The sequence below is a fragment of the Notothenia coriiceps genome, unplaced genomic scaffold (assembly GCF_000735185.1).
Source record: "Notothenia coriiceps isolate Sejong01 unplaced genomic scaffold, NC01 NC01_scaffold00035758, whole genome shotgun sequence".
NCBI classification, from domain to species: Eukaryota; Metazoa; Chordata; class Actinopteri; order Perciformes; family Nototheniidae; genus Notothenia; species Notothenia coriiceps.
The window spans coordinates 168,861-184,566 of record NW_011368459.1 but is presented as its reverse complement, the minus strand read 5'-3'; the positions used below and the strand labels follow the sequence as shown (position 1 = coordinate 184,566).

Genomic DNA, 15,706 nt, shown 5'->3' with positions numbered 1-15,706 from the left:
GGGGGGGAGACCCTGGAGTCATATGGCTAACAATGGCCACATAGTACCAGTCTGATTAATGCCCAAAGAGCGAAGACTCATCCACCTAAGTGGAAGCAATACATCTCTGGGTCCTGCAGAGGGTTTGCATATTTTCCGAGATGATAAACTCTCATGGGTTCAGATTCATGTTGAACTGGCTACAAGATTCCCTCCTGGTCTTCCAAAAACGCACATGCAAATCTAAGGAATCTGATGGTTGAATTACAGTCCAAAGATTGATTTTGTGTCTGCCAAGTGCCGGGCGGAGAGATTAATGGTAGCCCCGGTCAGCTCATCTCAGAAAGACCCCGGCGGAGACAATAAGATGTGTTTGCATTGACATGTTGAGCGAGAACATGCTGCATAACTCTTGTAGGCTTCACTAATAGACAAATGATCCAAAAGACACATTACATGTCAACGTGGCCAATGATATATGAACAGAAAACATGTGTCAAATGTTCTCTTTGCAGGTGTTTTCCGTGCAGAGTCAGATGTGTGACATGGTGAGCGAGATAGACAAAGAGAGGGACCTGTGTGAGGCTAAAATTGAGAACAAAACAACAGGTATGTAGTTATTTTTGAGTGTGTTGGACAATATCTTTATTGTCCTTCCTGCACTTTTTCTGCTCAATCTACTCAATCCACAAGTATTTTTGATCGAAGTGACACGACAAGCTCTAAAGTCAACAAAAGCTTTTCAAACCTCCCCCTGGCTTTACATAACACATCGCATGACTGAACACTGTTTTACACCTAATGCCAGCCTCTTGTCACATGTGCCTTGCTTACATATTAAATTAAACTTTCTACATTTCCCCTTACACTTTCCATACATGTCAAGGTTAGAGAAATATCTAAAACAGAGAATAGTGTTGAGGAATTGGATTAAATGAGGGCTGTGTTTAAGAGCAAAACTATACGTAAACATTGTTTTACAAACTCTCACACAACTCGTTCAGTGTAAACTTAGTCTCACTTATCTAGTCAGATGATCACTACTTCCGGAAGACATGCATTTTCACAAAAAACACTTCCACATAAACTGTGTCACAAATGTTCAGGCAGGCTACTCATACTACTCAGGTATCTATGTAAGATATCAATGTTATTGGATTTTACAGCACGAGTCGCATGAAAGTGTGTAAAAGGATATTTTGATATAGTTGTTCTGTTGTTTAATTGCCCCCCATTTACTCTAGTCATCAAGAGTTTTCCCCATTTTTGTTCACCATTGAGGCTTTTGAGAAAAACACAATGTTCTTCGAGAATTCAAGGTACTAGGGGATGAGTAATTGGCACAGAAATGATCATTTTGTGAAGTGTTGAAGTATTCCTTTAAGAAAAATTGGTTGATGAAGTTGTCATTACAGACTGCTAAGTGGTGTGTTTCATCGTCACAGCACGCCACACTCAATTATGTTCTACAGGGAAATAATCATATATTGAGCCTCCATTACCTCCATTTACCAAAGACACTTAGTTGTTCCTTACTGCATGTATCAAGAGACTCTGTTTACTTTCACACAATGAAAAAGTCATTAAACACTCATTATGTTTTTTTAGTTTGATATCATTTGATATATTCTATCAAATCCTCTGGGTGAACATGCAGTGGAGGAGCAGGTGTGGATGCAAAAGTGCAGTGACCTGATTCTGCATCCCAAGACCAAACATGTTGAATTTAAATAACAGTGTGTAACGAAGGACAGGGAGCTGTTTCATAAGTCATGGCGGCAGGGGTGTTAATCCAGGTGTTATGGACCCAGGACAGCTGACTTTGGCCAACACAGTTCGGCTGCCATGGGAACTATGGGGCTCCGCCTTCACCTGCTGTTTGTCACTGGAATCACCTCTCGACAGTTCATACTGTGAAAAAAAAGTTGTTGCATTTGAAGTTCCAATGTTTGACATTCACTAATATGCCTTTTTTGGTGTCTTGATCAGGTTGCAGAGGGATATGGGACAAGATCACCTGCTGGCCCAGCGCCGATCTTGATGAGGTGGTCACCATCCCTTGCCCCAAATATCTCTTCTACTTCTCCAGCGACGTTCCCACACGTAAGAAACTCCTCAAATAAGCTGTGTAATGTGCCTGTGTGTGACATAAAAAAAAAGATAGGGAAGTCAAGGGAGTCAATATATAGAAAGATGTTTTTGCCTGTAATCACTCAGGTGTTTGGGGTCTTTTGAAATAGATAGACAGTGCAGCCGTCACGCATCAGTCAGTGGTCTCATGACCATCCAAGACAATATATGGACATAGTAACACAGATATGGTCATTAACATAAATGGACAGTGACATATCAAGATTAGTTAAAGCTGCTGTAATCAACAGTTTTATATTAACAAAGTCTCAAAATACTAAATATGTGTAGTGTGTAAAAAAGGGGTCCGTTGTAGTGACACTCACAGAGATTAACACTCAACTCTGCAGTTCCCTCCAAACTCTGTGAAATGTTTTTTTTTCTTTTAGCTTATTATTTTGGTTTCATGGCCAACAACTTATTCAGTTCACATCATCTGGTCATTTCCAGCTGTACTTGTATGTAATATTTTATCCAATCCTATCGTTTTCTGAACCTGTTTCTGTACTAAAACTTAGACAAAATAATATGTGATGATATCTTCCTAAACAGTACAAAGTCTTGAAACATAATCATATAGATATGTCTTCTTTAATATTGGTTAATATGACTACCTTACTATAATTATGATAGACAAATAGGGCTGGGTGCCAAATAACCCAGTAATGAGTAGTAGCACATTTTTCCAGCCAAACAGTAGCTGTATTCAATTGTTTTGTGACTCATTCTCATAATGTCCTTCTGGTCCATGTTCACCTGTTGTTTCTACCTGTCCTTACACCCCGCCTCATATATCACCAGAACACTGCTAACTAAAAATGAATGTCACAAACAAACAACTTCCCAGCACCATGCATGCATCAAAGACACATTTTGTTTATCTCTCCTGCTTTAATGTGTAAGAAGCCTCTCGGGGAAGTAGATCCAGTAGCAATTATGTACTGTATAAGGGAAACACTCTCATGAGGGTTTATTGGCTGAATTGCTGTGTGTACTGTTTGTACAGAGTTTCTCGTATATCTCTGCCATTAATTAGCACATTGACTCTACTCAGTGTAATTGCTCTGTAAGAGAAGAGGATTCTTTATTAGTATTTTGCTGGCAGAGAGGCCTCAATTTCAACTTGGTGCCTTGAGAAATGTAGCTTTATTGAAGTCAAAGGAGCTTGAAATTAGCTCATAAAAACATAGTTATTTTTCTAAACTGTACAAATCGTTCATTTCAGATAGATAGATAGATATGTGTACAATGTATTTGTCGATGTGAAGACGACCCAGGGAATAAAGCAGTCATTCAGTCTGTGGTCATTCAACTCTATGGAGCTTTTTTGCCTTTTTAAGCTTTTTTTTATATATTATTTTGGTTTACCCATCCACCTGTACAGCACCAAACAGAAAACAGACAAAGCTAGAAATGAGCAATTGGCACAATAACATTTAATACAATGTAGTTGTTCAGTTGCTAAGGGTCAGATATTTGTTGTCAATGGTGGTTATTGGAGACCACAACAGAGCTAAAAGGAGAACTACGTTTGGACTCACATTCCCATGTGACCAGAACATTGAATTCTAATGGCTCCATTTGTTGGCTGCATGTATAATGATACATATTTTTGCGTACATTTTAACTACATTTTATACCATTAAACCACTATGTTAAGGGATGACACTAAAGGTTAATATGGTTAAATCAAGTAATTGATATCAGCATGACACTACTCCAGTTTATTACCTACATTAAGACTATAAAACGTTATGTTTAAATATGCAAACAATACATTATATGAACAATTTGTTATCATAATTCATTATCAATTTATCCTTTAATTATTGATTATTTTATTGTTATAGGCCAAACTCTCAGGATTCATCAGTGCATTAAAAACTTTTTTCTTTGTTTCATTAAAAGTAGCTTTTGGATAAAACAAATATTAAGATTCATACCCATCTCTTGACATTGAATATATCTGTTTCTGCTGCTGAAAACTGATCAAAAGGTCTGCACCTATCCTAGGTTTTGCGTATGTCACCTGTTGGATAATTTCACAAATTCAACCCATAGAATTGATTGCAGAGCTTTAGAACACCTGAGTGCCTCTGCAGAGTCTGCACACATGCCGAGGGGGTTCCTGCCAGTATTTATCTCTGTGATATATTCATGTCATGAGAGGGATTCAGATGGAGGATTTATAATCAGCATGTGAAGGTTCAGTGCAGAAGAGAGAGGATTTCTTGGAAGTTGATGTTACCTAGATGGGAGAATGTGTGACCCGGGGGAGGAGAGCACTCCAGGGAAAAGTGAAGGGACACATGAGGAATCACCAGATTTTTGGGGTTGAAGGCAGAACAGGAATATTTCACTGACATGCCAAAGGTTCAGGGAATCAACGGCAGACATGAGATGATAAGTGGCCTGTGATGCTCCGATGTGCAGGATATCAATTATGCAGTACATCAACAAATCATTGAAGGTCTCTGCGGGTGAACCTGGTTTACTCTCAGTTCATGTAAATAGGACTTAATGAAAGGATGATGATGAATGGTGTGGGATTCTGTGCTTTGTCAATGACTGTGAGAACATAACAGGAACTCAGTATGACAACCTAGTTTGTGTACTGCTGTGCATTTTAAAGTGTATTCATTTTATTTGGAACATGTTTTGAAACCCTGAGAAGTGAGAGCAATATGAGGTATACCTTGAAAGATGTTGCCCTTTTGTAAAAGAAAATATCAATTTAGCTTATTATCCAATGAATGCGCTGTCAGTCAGCTGCGTAACATTAAAGTTATTGACACATCCCCGGCTATACATTTGATCCTAACACACAAAAAAACAAGTATTACGAGTGGCGCCACAGAGATTCAGGGTCAAGTCGTAAATTAAGCTGAGATCGAGTTTGCCATTCTCATGAACTCTTTACCTAGTAAGTCTAACACAAACAAACCGTCATTCATCTCTTTAAAAAACACAGCGACTCACCCTCACTGCAAGCCCACGAGTGACAGAGTGCTGGCTGTCAATGGTTTCACCTACAGTATATGCCATAATACTCTGTTGAGCTGAAGCTAATCGATATAGGCTTATATAAACCTTCTGCCAGGTTATAATTAGGAAGGATAACGTATTTGACTACACCACATCGAGAGAATAGCCAAGATTAAAATTAAAAAAAGCCTCGAAATTAAAGCAATGACATGGAGATTAACTTGTTTGAGCTCTTCTCGTTGTGGTGCAGGACGCTGAAAATCCTTGCAGTCATGTTTTTGGGGGATGATGAAAGCATTCTTCTGGCAATCCCTCAAACAAGCCAAATCCAGTGGTGGCATGGGCTGAAACAGCACAGGCTTATCATCTCCTTTGTGTCTTGTCATGTTGTTTGAGGAAGCTAAGCCTCCATCTTCTCTGCAATACGCCACTCAGGTATTTGTGAGCCGACTATAGTTTAATGCCAAACACATTCTAAGACTTTGGATTGTTGCTCATTTCCCAACTCGTCCTTGATTTGATATTGGCTGGGCAGCAATACATTAGGTAAATGTAAGGAATGTCCTATATTTACATTTCAACCGTAGCATTCAATGCATGGATTATTTTGTCATCAACAACACACACATTGTCTTATCGACAGGAAAGAATGAGGAAATGTTCCAGATGAATAGGAGACTGAGACGTCAATCTGTGCTTCTTACTACTGCTGACAGGATCAGACATGCTTCATGAACGCTGTAACAAGAGGTGCCAATCTAGTTAATGATGAGTGTCTCAGTGTCTTCTTCCTGTTAGTTTTGAAAACATAATCTTCTAAAAGTCACTATGCACTCCTATTGTACACATTTTGATATTTAGAAAATATTGGAAATCTCTAGCCTCTACTCCTTTGCTCTGGTACATTTCCTAAAGAGTAGAAGAAAGAGCATTATTATGATTTTCTTGTTGCTTGAGGCTACAGAGGAAACGGTACAATGCAATGTAGGGGGTAATACAAGACTGGAATATACAAATGTTTTGACTTATTTATTAACTTTTTCAGTTTGAGTATTTCACTGTGCAAATCTAGCAACCTCAAGGATCTACCACTTCAGAAATGTACATTCCTCTAAAGCACTAGACTCTCCTCTACTAAGCTCTACTCCACTATCATTCACCTTTCTCTCCTCTACTGGACTGTCTATCTCTGATCTACTCTACTGATTTCTACTCTACTCTGCTCTAATCTTCCTAGATCTATTCTACTGAGCTCAAGTCTGATCTAATCTTCCAAGCTCTACTCTACTGAGCTCTACTGTACCAAACTTTACTGAACTGTCCTTTAATATTCCTATATCTATTATACTGAGTTCTAGTCTGCTCTACTCTAGTGAGCTCTATTCTTCTCTTATTTACTCTACTGAGATCTATTCTGATCTACTCTGAGCTCTAGTCAGCTCAAATTTTCCTAGCTCTATTCTACTGAGCTACACTCAATTTGAGCTCTACTGAGTAGACTACAGTAGATACTACTGTACTGTATAGTTTTAGTATAATTTATATATTCTACTCTAAGCTTTTCTGTACTCTAATCCCCTCTGGGATGAAAGTGCCCTCTGTTGTGGTCACTGTAATGCACTTGGACCTTTCACTTCTGACCCTACGGGCATGTCAGAGTACACACGTGTGTGTGTGTGTGTGTGTGTGTGTGTGTGTGTGTGTGTGTGTGTGTGTGTGTGTGTGTGTGTGTGTGTGTGTGTGTGTGTGTGTGTGTGTGTGGCCACATACTCAGTTAAGTAACAGATGGAGGCAAATGCACATGGTAACCTTTCCAGCATGTCTGAGCCTTTGGGACGACTGATCCCTTCAGTCTCCCCCTACATTTTCTTTTAGTATTTGGGAGTATTCCAGTGAGACCCATACCTCTAAGTGTGACATAATTAAGTGTCAGTAGATGTAGGATACGTTTTGCCTTGTGGCTCATACAGCCCATACTCCCCAAACATAGCAACAACATTATAATTACGCTTGTATAACTAATGAATTCTAATTGGAATACAGTGAATCTCCCAGAGTGATGAGTTGTAATTTTGCCAGATAAAATTGAATATTCCTTCTGTATTTATGCTCATTAGGTAACCTGTCAAAGACCTGCACCGAGGAAGGCTGGACCCCAATCAGCATAGACTCATACATAAAGGACTGTGGATACAATCCCAACAACACTATAGATGATAATACATCGGTAAGAAACCAAAGGTCTTCCAGCCCCATGTTCTGCTGCTTTAAGTGTCACTGTTTTCACTGATCATAAGTGAATTTATGTATTTGCAGGGGGAATTCTTCGACGCTATCAAAGTGGGTTACACCATCGGTCACAGCGTGTCTCTTATTTGTCTGACGATTGCCATCATCATACTGTGTCTCTTTCGGTAAGCAGATACATCAAAATGCTACTCAATGTTCCTGTGTAAAGACAATCAAACACCTTTTCCATCATTAAGAGCGATAAAAACCAGCCAATCTCTCATTTCACACCATACTTCCTGCATTTTATAGAGGTTTTATAGTGTTTTTCACACACAGTAATGTGACTGTGGGACAAGAAGTCCAAATTTGACATTATCTGCTGTTGCAATATTTCTCAAAACAAAGCGGTTAACTGCAAGCAGCCATAATGTCAAACCACTTACTGTAGATGGACTGCTGTTGTTCATATTCCCTTTTGACCTTCAGCCCTGGGCTTGCTGAGAAAAAGTACATGTTTGCATGACAAAGCACTGATCATATCAGAATATGTTTAAATGGCTGCTGTGTGTTGCTGCTAACACAACCCGGTCTGTTTTTTTGCATTTTGTGTGTTTGTTTGTTAGGGGCTAAACAACAAGGCAAGTGTTTACTCCTCTGAGTTATAAAATGCAAATGGTTTGGACTCTCGAGCAGTATGGGTTGTGTACAGCGTTTGCTGTTTATGTTCATCTGTAGACAGCGTGTTGAAGCAGCTGGTTGAAGCTGTGTGTCATCGCGCCGTCCTGATGGGATGCCTTGCCTGATGGTTTTACACAATTCATCCTCAATCATAAGTTCACCAGGAAGGCATTTGTTTGAGAACACCCAGGAGAAGGAATTTACATTAGTGACAGTTTCTCTGCAGAAAACCCTCATCTCAACTTGATTACATTTGAATGTCAAGGTTGTTTCACATTTGTTTCTGCATGATAAATATATGTTTCACTGGAAAACTAGATCCTACATTACATCACAGGATGAAACATACAGATAGCTTTTCTTGATAATTATATATAGCTTGAAATAAAAGAATACCGACACAGTAGGAGCACTTTACAAGGCAACAACCATATTCTAAGTGCTTATAATGACTACTTGTCTCGGGTAAAATACACTTGTTTCTGTGAATGTTTGCCCCATAACTGAAGTCTGTGACGCTTCTACTGGATATTCTCTTTATATTCTTTCAGATTGCGTGCTTTGGGGCCATAAACACTCACCTTTTTAGAAAATGTTCAGGCTATGTAATGTTTAGAACAGAGGGGTGTTGCTTTCCCCTCTAGATTGAAAGAATCTAACTGTATTTTCCTCTTTTGCAGGAAGCTCCACTGCACAAGAAACTACATCCACATGCACCTGTTTGTTTCTTTCATTTTGAAAGCTGTAGCTGTTTTCATCAAGGACGTGGTTCTGTATGACGTGGGGGAGACAGATAATTGCCAGTCACCTGTGAGTACTGAACGCACCCTTTCTCACTCGCCAACATGTCCATTTTATTAGCAAAGCCGTAAACTTTATTGATTTTCTTCCCGGCATAATCAAAAGTCCTGCCACTTGATCAAGTTACCCCATCTATCTGATGCACGAGTAGCCAGCTGTTAGTTTCTCTCCTTCGTTCAGGAAAAACCAATGTATATAATCACTCACTCAGCAAAACTGCATTTAACGCTTTGTCTCAGAGTTTACTTAACGCCTAAGTGCTCAGGTGGTTGTGGGTGTAGCAATGTTTGCCAATTTTTTTCCACTCCTGAGTCAATTCCTCATTCATCTATCCAGCAGGATGTTGTGGAGAGTTCCTGTTTGCCGAAGTTAAGCCTGAACTAGAGAGATATTTGTCAATAAATCACATTTAAAGTTTCATATCATGTTTTAATCGCCCCATCTCTACAACATTACCATTGCAGCAATATCAAAATGCCATAAGTGTTGAGTTAAGATAGGGAGTTAGATTAGATATTGGATAAGAGTTTCATATGATAAGGCTTTTTATATTTGATTGATCAAGTCCCTAACGTCAGTGGTGTTTTCTCAGCTCTTGGTCCAGCTGAATACACTACTTTATTACCGGAGAGGATTAGATCAGCACACCGTAAATCACCTGCTTTACTACCGCTGAAGTGGTGATGGTTAATGGCTGACTTTAGATATTTCCTCTTCAGGCTACACCCGGTCCAAACACAGCTGCTAACCCTCTCCTCTGCCTCTGAAAAAAAAAAAAAAAAGACATTAGTAGAAAGCAAGACAGTAAAGGGGACTTTACTTACTTACTACACGCCGTGATCAGTTTACTCGGTACGAAGAAAAAAACTCACCTTGGGAAAATCGATTTATAGGAAGCCAAACTGAAAATTGTTTACATCTGTTGGATCACAAATTCGTAAAGCCCAAAACCTTATGTTCTCTAGTAAATGTGTATATACATGTATGGATTCGGTGGTTTTTAGCTTCCTAAATGGACACAATTTCCCATAAGTCCTGGATACATTAGTTCATTTTTTTTCAGCTCAACTCAACAGAGAGTGAAGAACAATCTAGAAATTCTACAAAACCAAAAATTACAATTGAAGAGTAGAAATAAGAACATTAGAATACTATGTTGGTACATTTTCATGGGAATTGTAGTTTTTTGATAAATTGGTAAGGTGATTGTTTACAATCATATACACTGAACAAAAATATAAATGCAACACTTTTGTTTTTGCTCCCATTTTTTATGAGATTAACTCAAAGATCTAAAACATTTTCTATATACACAAAATAACCATTTCTCTCAAATATTGTTCACAAATCTGAAAAAATCTGTGATAGTTAGCACTTCTCCTTTGCCGAGATAATCCATCCCACCTCACAGGTGTGGCATATCAAGATGCTGATTAGACAGCATGATTATTGCACAGGTGTGCCTTAGGCTGGCCACAATAAAAGGCCACTCTGAAACGTGCATTTTTGCTTTATTGGGGGGGTCTGGGGGGTCCGAAAACCAGTCAATATCTGGTGTGAGGGTTAGGATTAGGGTTAGGGTTAGGGTAATTTTGTGAATCGAGTGGCCTGTTTTCGTCGTCCATAACATACACCTGCCCATACCATAACCCCACCACCACCATGGGCTAATTTAGGGTTAGGGTCAATTTGCTGTCTTAAAATTAACCCTTTGCTGTTAGGGTTAATTTGCTGTCTTAAGAACTTCATGTGTTACTGTTATACTAAGTTTTATTGTTTAATCCTTCCACATGAATGTTTTTTTATGACGTTTCTGTGGCTTTTTTTCAGGAAAGTTACCTAATCTTGCTTAAGATTTGTCAGCTAACTGTTGTTTTTATCTGTAATATCACACATATGCAGCCTCGGCACAAAAACAATATCCAACCAAGACACAGCAAGTGGCTTTTGATAGGAAATAAATATAAATGTAAAAACACCATGAATCTCAAATACACTTTGACTTCAGTTTTAATCAGTGTAGCAACCGTAATTACCATAATCAGCACAACCATAAGGTCACCCCTATAGAGTTTTTTCTAATTATATTATGCTCATATTAATTGGGATAATGACTGTCTCCTCACTGCTGCTTTTGATGAGCGCCTTGCCAAGTCTAATACAAGTGTTTTCTTCTAAGAGAATCATTCATTCTAATTTTAGAGTAATAACCTAAAAACCTACTCTGTGTCTTGTCCACTGGCACATTAATTTGTCTTCATCATTTGAATATATTAATGAAATTGCATTTATCGACATTGCCTTGTAATGCAATAAGCTGCTAATGTCCTGGTTCTCCTGTAGGTGAGCTGCAAAGCAGTGGTGGTCTTCTTCCAGTACGGAGTCATGGCGAGTTACTTCTGGCTGCTGGTCGAGGGCCTCTATCTCCACACTGTGTTAGCCATTTCCTTCTTCTCTGAGAGGAAGTACTTCTGGTGGTACATACTGATTGGATGGGGTACGTACCAGCCTTTGTACCATATGTTGATGAATACGGATCTCTCACACAGGCACAAATTTGCAGCAAGAAATCATCAAATGTCCTTCAAGAGGATCCTCAGTCAACCTGAATGTCTGTTTTGTTTGAACTACAACAGCCACAACATACATGATGATATGTAAATTAATTTATAAGTGGGGTTTTATACATGCAGAGGAAACTGCTTTGCCTTTCCATCTGCATATGAATGATTCCTGCTGCCAGTTTTAGATGGGCAGCAGCAGGCAGCTGCCACGCCGCTGTTATATTGCAGTCTAACGCGTCTTGCGATGCTTTTGATGCTCTTGATAGGAAAAAGGCTAATTTAATTCATTTGTGTATCTATGGCAGACGTAACACGTGAATAAAATGTATTCCTTCCCAAAGTAAGACATCAAGTAAATTGAGCTTTGAACCTTTTATATTTGTAATGGGTGGCTTTGGCAATAAGGATATGAAATACACATATATTCATCAAAAAGCATGTCTAGAGCTTTCGTCTACGAAAAATATGGGCCCTACATTCTCATATTTAAAAAAACGTACTTGAAGTTCCAATGTGTCTTCGAAACAGTTAAACAACCATGCTCAAAATGTCTGATGTTTTTTCCCATCACAGCAATAAAGCGTCTATCAATAGGCACAACATGTTGTGTCTGCCAGCAGGAAAATGGAGACAAGCCTTTCACTTTTTTAAGAGCACATGAGTCCGGTTAAAAATGATAAGCATACCCAAAACACAATTTTACTTCATCCATAAAATCATCCAAAAGATTACATGCTCAAGGCTCAGCTTCAAATTTGGTAATGTGGAGTCAGTGTGGTGTTTGAACATTGTGGATATAATTAATAGTGTCTCTCCATCATGTAGAGATTATTTTAATATTGAAATAACTTACAATATTATTTTTATATTTCTTATTTGCAGGAGCTCCAACCATCTTTATCTCAGCATGGGTGATTACAAAGGCTTATTTGAATGATCATGGGTGAGTCAATCATTCATATTTGCTTTTATCTTGTAAGCCTACCTTTACTTATGACTGACATGTTAATGTCAGCTGATTTAAACATAATTGTACACTCAAAAATTATAAAAATAGCTGGTTTTAGTGGAGCTCTGTAGTGAACTATCAATCTCCAACAAGACACAAAGTCTAAGAGCTGAGGGATTTTATGGCTACACTACCTTACAAAGCCAAAATGTGACATCTACCTAATCTATTTTTTTAAATCAAGACAGGTTTTCTTTTAATTTGCTTTACCATTTAATATTTTTTCAGTGTTTGTTAGATGTGTGTAAAAAAGTGTAACATACTTCTACCTGAATGCTAAAGCTAGAGAGCTATGTCATGTTTAAGCTAGTTTGTGAGGAAAAAAAGATTTTTAAAGAAAGTAAAAAATGTGTTGACATTGTAGAAATGTTTTATTTTATCCAACAAGATGAGGAAACGAAGACCCTCATGGTACTAAAAATGTACCAGAACTGCTAAAAGATAACTAGCCTAGCTTAGCTAAATTAGCACCACAGCCTCTCTGGCTAAACATGAATTCACGCAAGTTTGTTTGGTGTGTTAACGCTAATCTAAATAGGTTATTTAAGTATTATGAACTTTAGACTCTGTTATTTAACTAGTTTATTAGTTCAAATGAACAAAAATATATAAAAAAGAAAACTGTTTCTTAAAAGATACTGGGTTTACCTACACACTTAAGATGGTTTGGCTAACTAGCATCAAAACATAAAAATCCTTTTTCTCTTTCCCATTGTTTCTGCTGCTCTTTACCTTTGTACTACAGCTAAAGGATTTGTTATATTTTAAATTATGATTTAACTTGCAAACTATTTTGTATTTACTCCTTTTTCTCTTCTGACAGATGCTGGGAGATAATTGACGACAGCCCATGGTGGATCATCAAAACACCTATTTTGGTTACCATACTTGTGAGTCACGATGGATAACATTTCATATGCAGCCCTTCAAAATGCAATCACATTAATCAGTCTTTTACTCTTTTGGCAGGTGAACTTTTTCCTCTTCATCTGCATTATCCGTATCTTGCGACAGAAAATGAATTGCCCGGACATCGGAAGAAAGGAATCCAATCAGTACTCGTAGGTTTTCAATGCAGTGCAGAATCTCTATCATAGTCATTTCTTATCAGGTGACATTGAATACATTCTTCTTCTTCCGCTATGTTGGAGGTGGTGAGCAATCACACCTCCTGCATAGTGAAAAGCCCGGCTTTGAGTACAGATTGAAAGGTTTTCACAAGGTGGAACTCAAGCCTTCTCTTTTTCACCTCCTCTGTTTTTTGTTTTGTGACTTTTTTCAGGAGACTGGCTAAATCCACTTTGCTGTTGATACCTCTTTTTGGCATAAATTACATCATTTTTGCCTTCATCCCTGACCACATCCACCACCAAGTTAGGATGGTTTTTGATCTTATTCTGGGGTCCTTTCAGGTAACGTCACATGAAAACATACAAAGTGTTGATTTGTTAGTACCAGTATCTCAACTTTCCAAATGTTAGAAAGAAGCAACACTGATAAATGATGGTATTTTATGTACATTATCTGTCTTTTGACTGGCCTGGGTTGCCATGTTGTGTCTGAGGTAAAGAGTTGTGTCATAAATAAAACACCAGATTAGTAGAAGAGATACTTTCATTCTGTAAAGTTACATGAAAATAGCAGGATGAAATGTGTTGTCTAATAAGGCAAGTTAATGGCTGATTCAGCCGAAATGTTTAAAATTGTTCACTTGAATAATGAGATGGCTGATTTACAGTTGGTATTAGATTGAAAATGAGCGCTGAGAGCCAAAGGCAATGATGGATAGCGATGGAAAGTATTCCTCATTTATAACCGTTTTAGCCCAGAATGATATCTCCTGGGAACATTTCCCAGAGATCTAAATGATGAACCTCCTGTCTGACTCTAAAGTTTGTCGTAATCTTACCGTCATTATTCATACACAAGCATTTTGAGTGTTTCCCCAGCTGTAATATCACTCTGGTATTTCTTTTCAACAACAGCCGTTATCAGGCTGTGCGTTTTATATTCTTCTCTCTTCCTCAGGGTTTCGTCGTTGCAGTTCTGTACTGCTTTCTGAACGGAGAGGTAAGTAAATGCAAACATAAAACAGCTCTTGATGTTTACAGTCCTTTTATGTCACTTATTTTAATGTTAAGTCCCACTCCTGTTTGCCTTAAACTCTTAATCTCCACCTCATCAACCTGTTTGCATTCTACCCACTTGTCTCTCCTGCAGGTACAGGCGGAGATTAAACGTAAGTGGCGCAGATGGATGCTGCAGAGGTTCCTGGGTACAGGCAGCAAGTACCAGAAGCCCTCCATAGGCAGCAACGGCAACAACTTCAGCACCCAGATCACTATGTTGACCAAATGCAGCCCTACAATGCGTCGGGAGTCTGAGTGTCAGGAGCACTTCTCTGCTATCTGAAGCGTCTCTGTGTTTCTATCATTGGGTACTTAATTATACACACATGCACTGTTGCCAAGCACTTCATATTGGTTACTGGAGGTTAATATTAAATATTGTGCCAAGGCTAATATTTGTTCATTGTAACTTTATCAACAAAAAGTGAGAAGTGATTTATTTTTGCAAGTGTGAAAAGGCATCTGAACTCATCTCCTTAAGTTACATTTGCGAGACTTATAGCTTTGATCGGGAATTAACTTTCATGATGCCGGTAGTTGACCTCTTTGACCCTCATGTATCTTATATTAACATGGGCTAGTCTCTCGCTAACAGATTTGTTTTTAAACAAGTATAGCTCTGAGATCACTCGATAAGGCAACCCAAACTGGCTCCTAACAAGTTGAAAATCAATTCTCAGAATAAGTCTTTAATGATGAACACAATGCCAAATACTGCAGGGAGAAAGACCACCAACTATGTGAATTAAAGGGAAATGAAATGGAGGTCTTGGCCAGTGTTTTCCATCTGAAGTTAAGCAATAGTTGGACAGAGGCAGAGATGAGCTGCGTCCTATAAAAAACAAGATGTTTATTAAAAGGGTGTGTTACACAAGAGGGCTCCAAGCACTTAACCTAATGGCCCATGCTGCTCAAGAGACCCGTGGTAACAACTTGGATGAGAGTGTCAGGCTGTCATGAATAGTAGTCACATAGGAGGTATCTATAGCATAAACAATGTATCGGATGTTTTTATCCCGTGTATGACAGTTTTATACAGGGAATACACATTGAGAATTACTGTCGGATAACATTCCAGAGGAGACAGTAAAGCTCCCGCTTGTGAAATTTATCTCAGATTACAAAGGCTTTTAGTTTTGTCTGAGTGCAGTCGCTCAGCAGACGTTCATTTCTATTTATACTGTTGCTGCGACTAATGG

The 15,706-nt window shown here is 38.5% G+C and overlaps 1 protein-coding gene across 1 annotated transcript in view; it reads left to right on the top strand.

Moving 5' to 3' along the window:
• LOC104963172 (vasoactive intestinal polypeptide receptor) overlaps positions 1 to 15,034 on the top strand; it is an 18,746-nt gene extending 3,712 nt beyond the window's left edge. Inside the window, exons 2-13 of the mRNA XM_010791732.1 lie at positions 495 to 588; positions 1,969 to 2,082; positions 7,212 to 7,321; positions 7,411 to 7,508; positions 8,685 to 8,814; positions 11,149 to 11,302; positions 12,252 to 12,312; positions 13,202 to 13,268; positions 13,348 to 13,439; positions 13,661 to 13,790; positions 14,407 to 14,448; positions 14,599 to 15,034. Coding sequence (XP_010790034.1) covers positions 495 to 588; positions 1,969 to 2,082; positions 7,212 to 7,321; positions 7,411 to 7,508; positions 8,685 to 8,814; positions 11,149 to 11,302; positions 12,252 to 12,312; positions 13,202 to 13,268; positions 13,348 to 13,439; positions 13,661 to 13,790; positions 14,407 to 14,448; positions 14,599 to 14,790 — 1,284 coding nt within the window. The 3' untranslated portion in view covers positions 14,791 to 15,034. The remainder of the gene's footprint in view (positions 1 to 494; positions 589 to 1,968; positions 2,083 to 7,211; positions 7,322 to 7,410; positions 7,509 to 8,684; positions 8,815 to 11,148; positions 11,303 to 12,251; positions 12,313 to 13,201; positions 13,269 to 13,347; positions 13,440 to 13,660; positions 13,791 to 14,406; positions 14,449 to 14,598) is intronic.
• Positions 15,035 to 15,706: the final 672 nt, after the last annotated feature.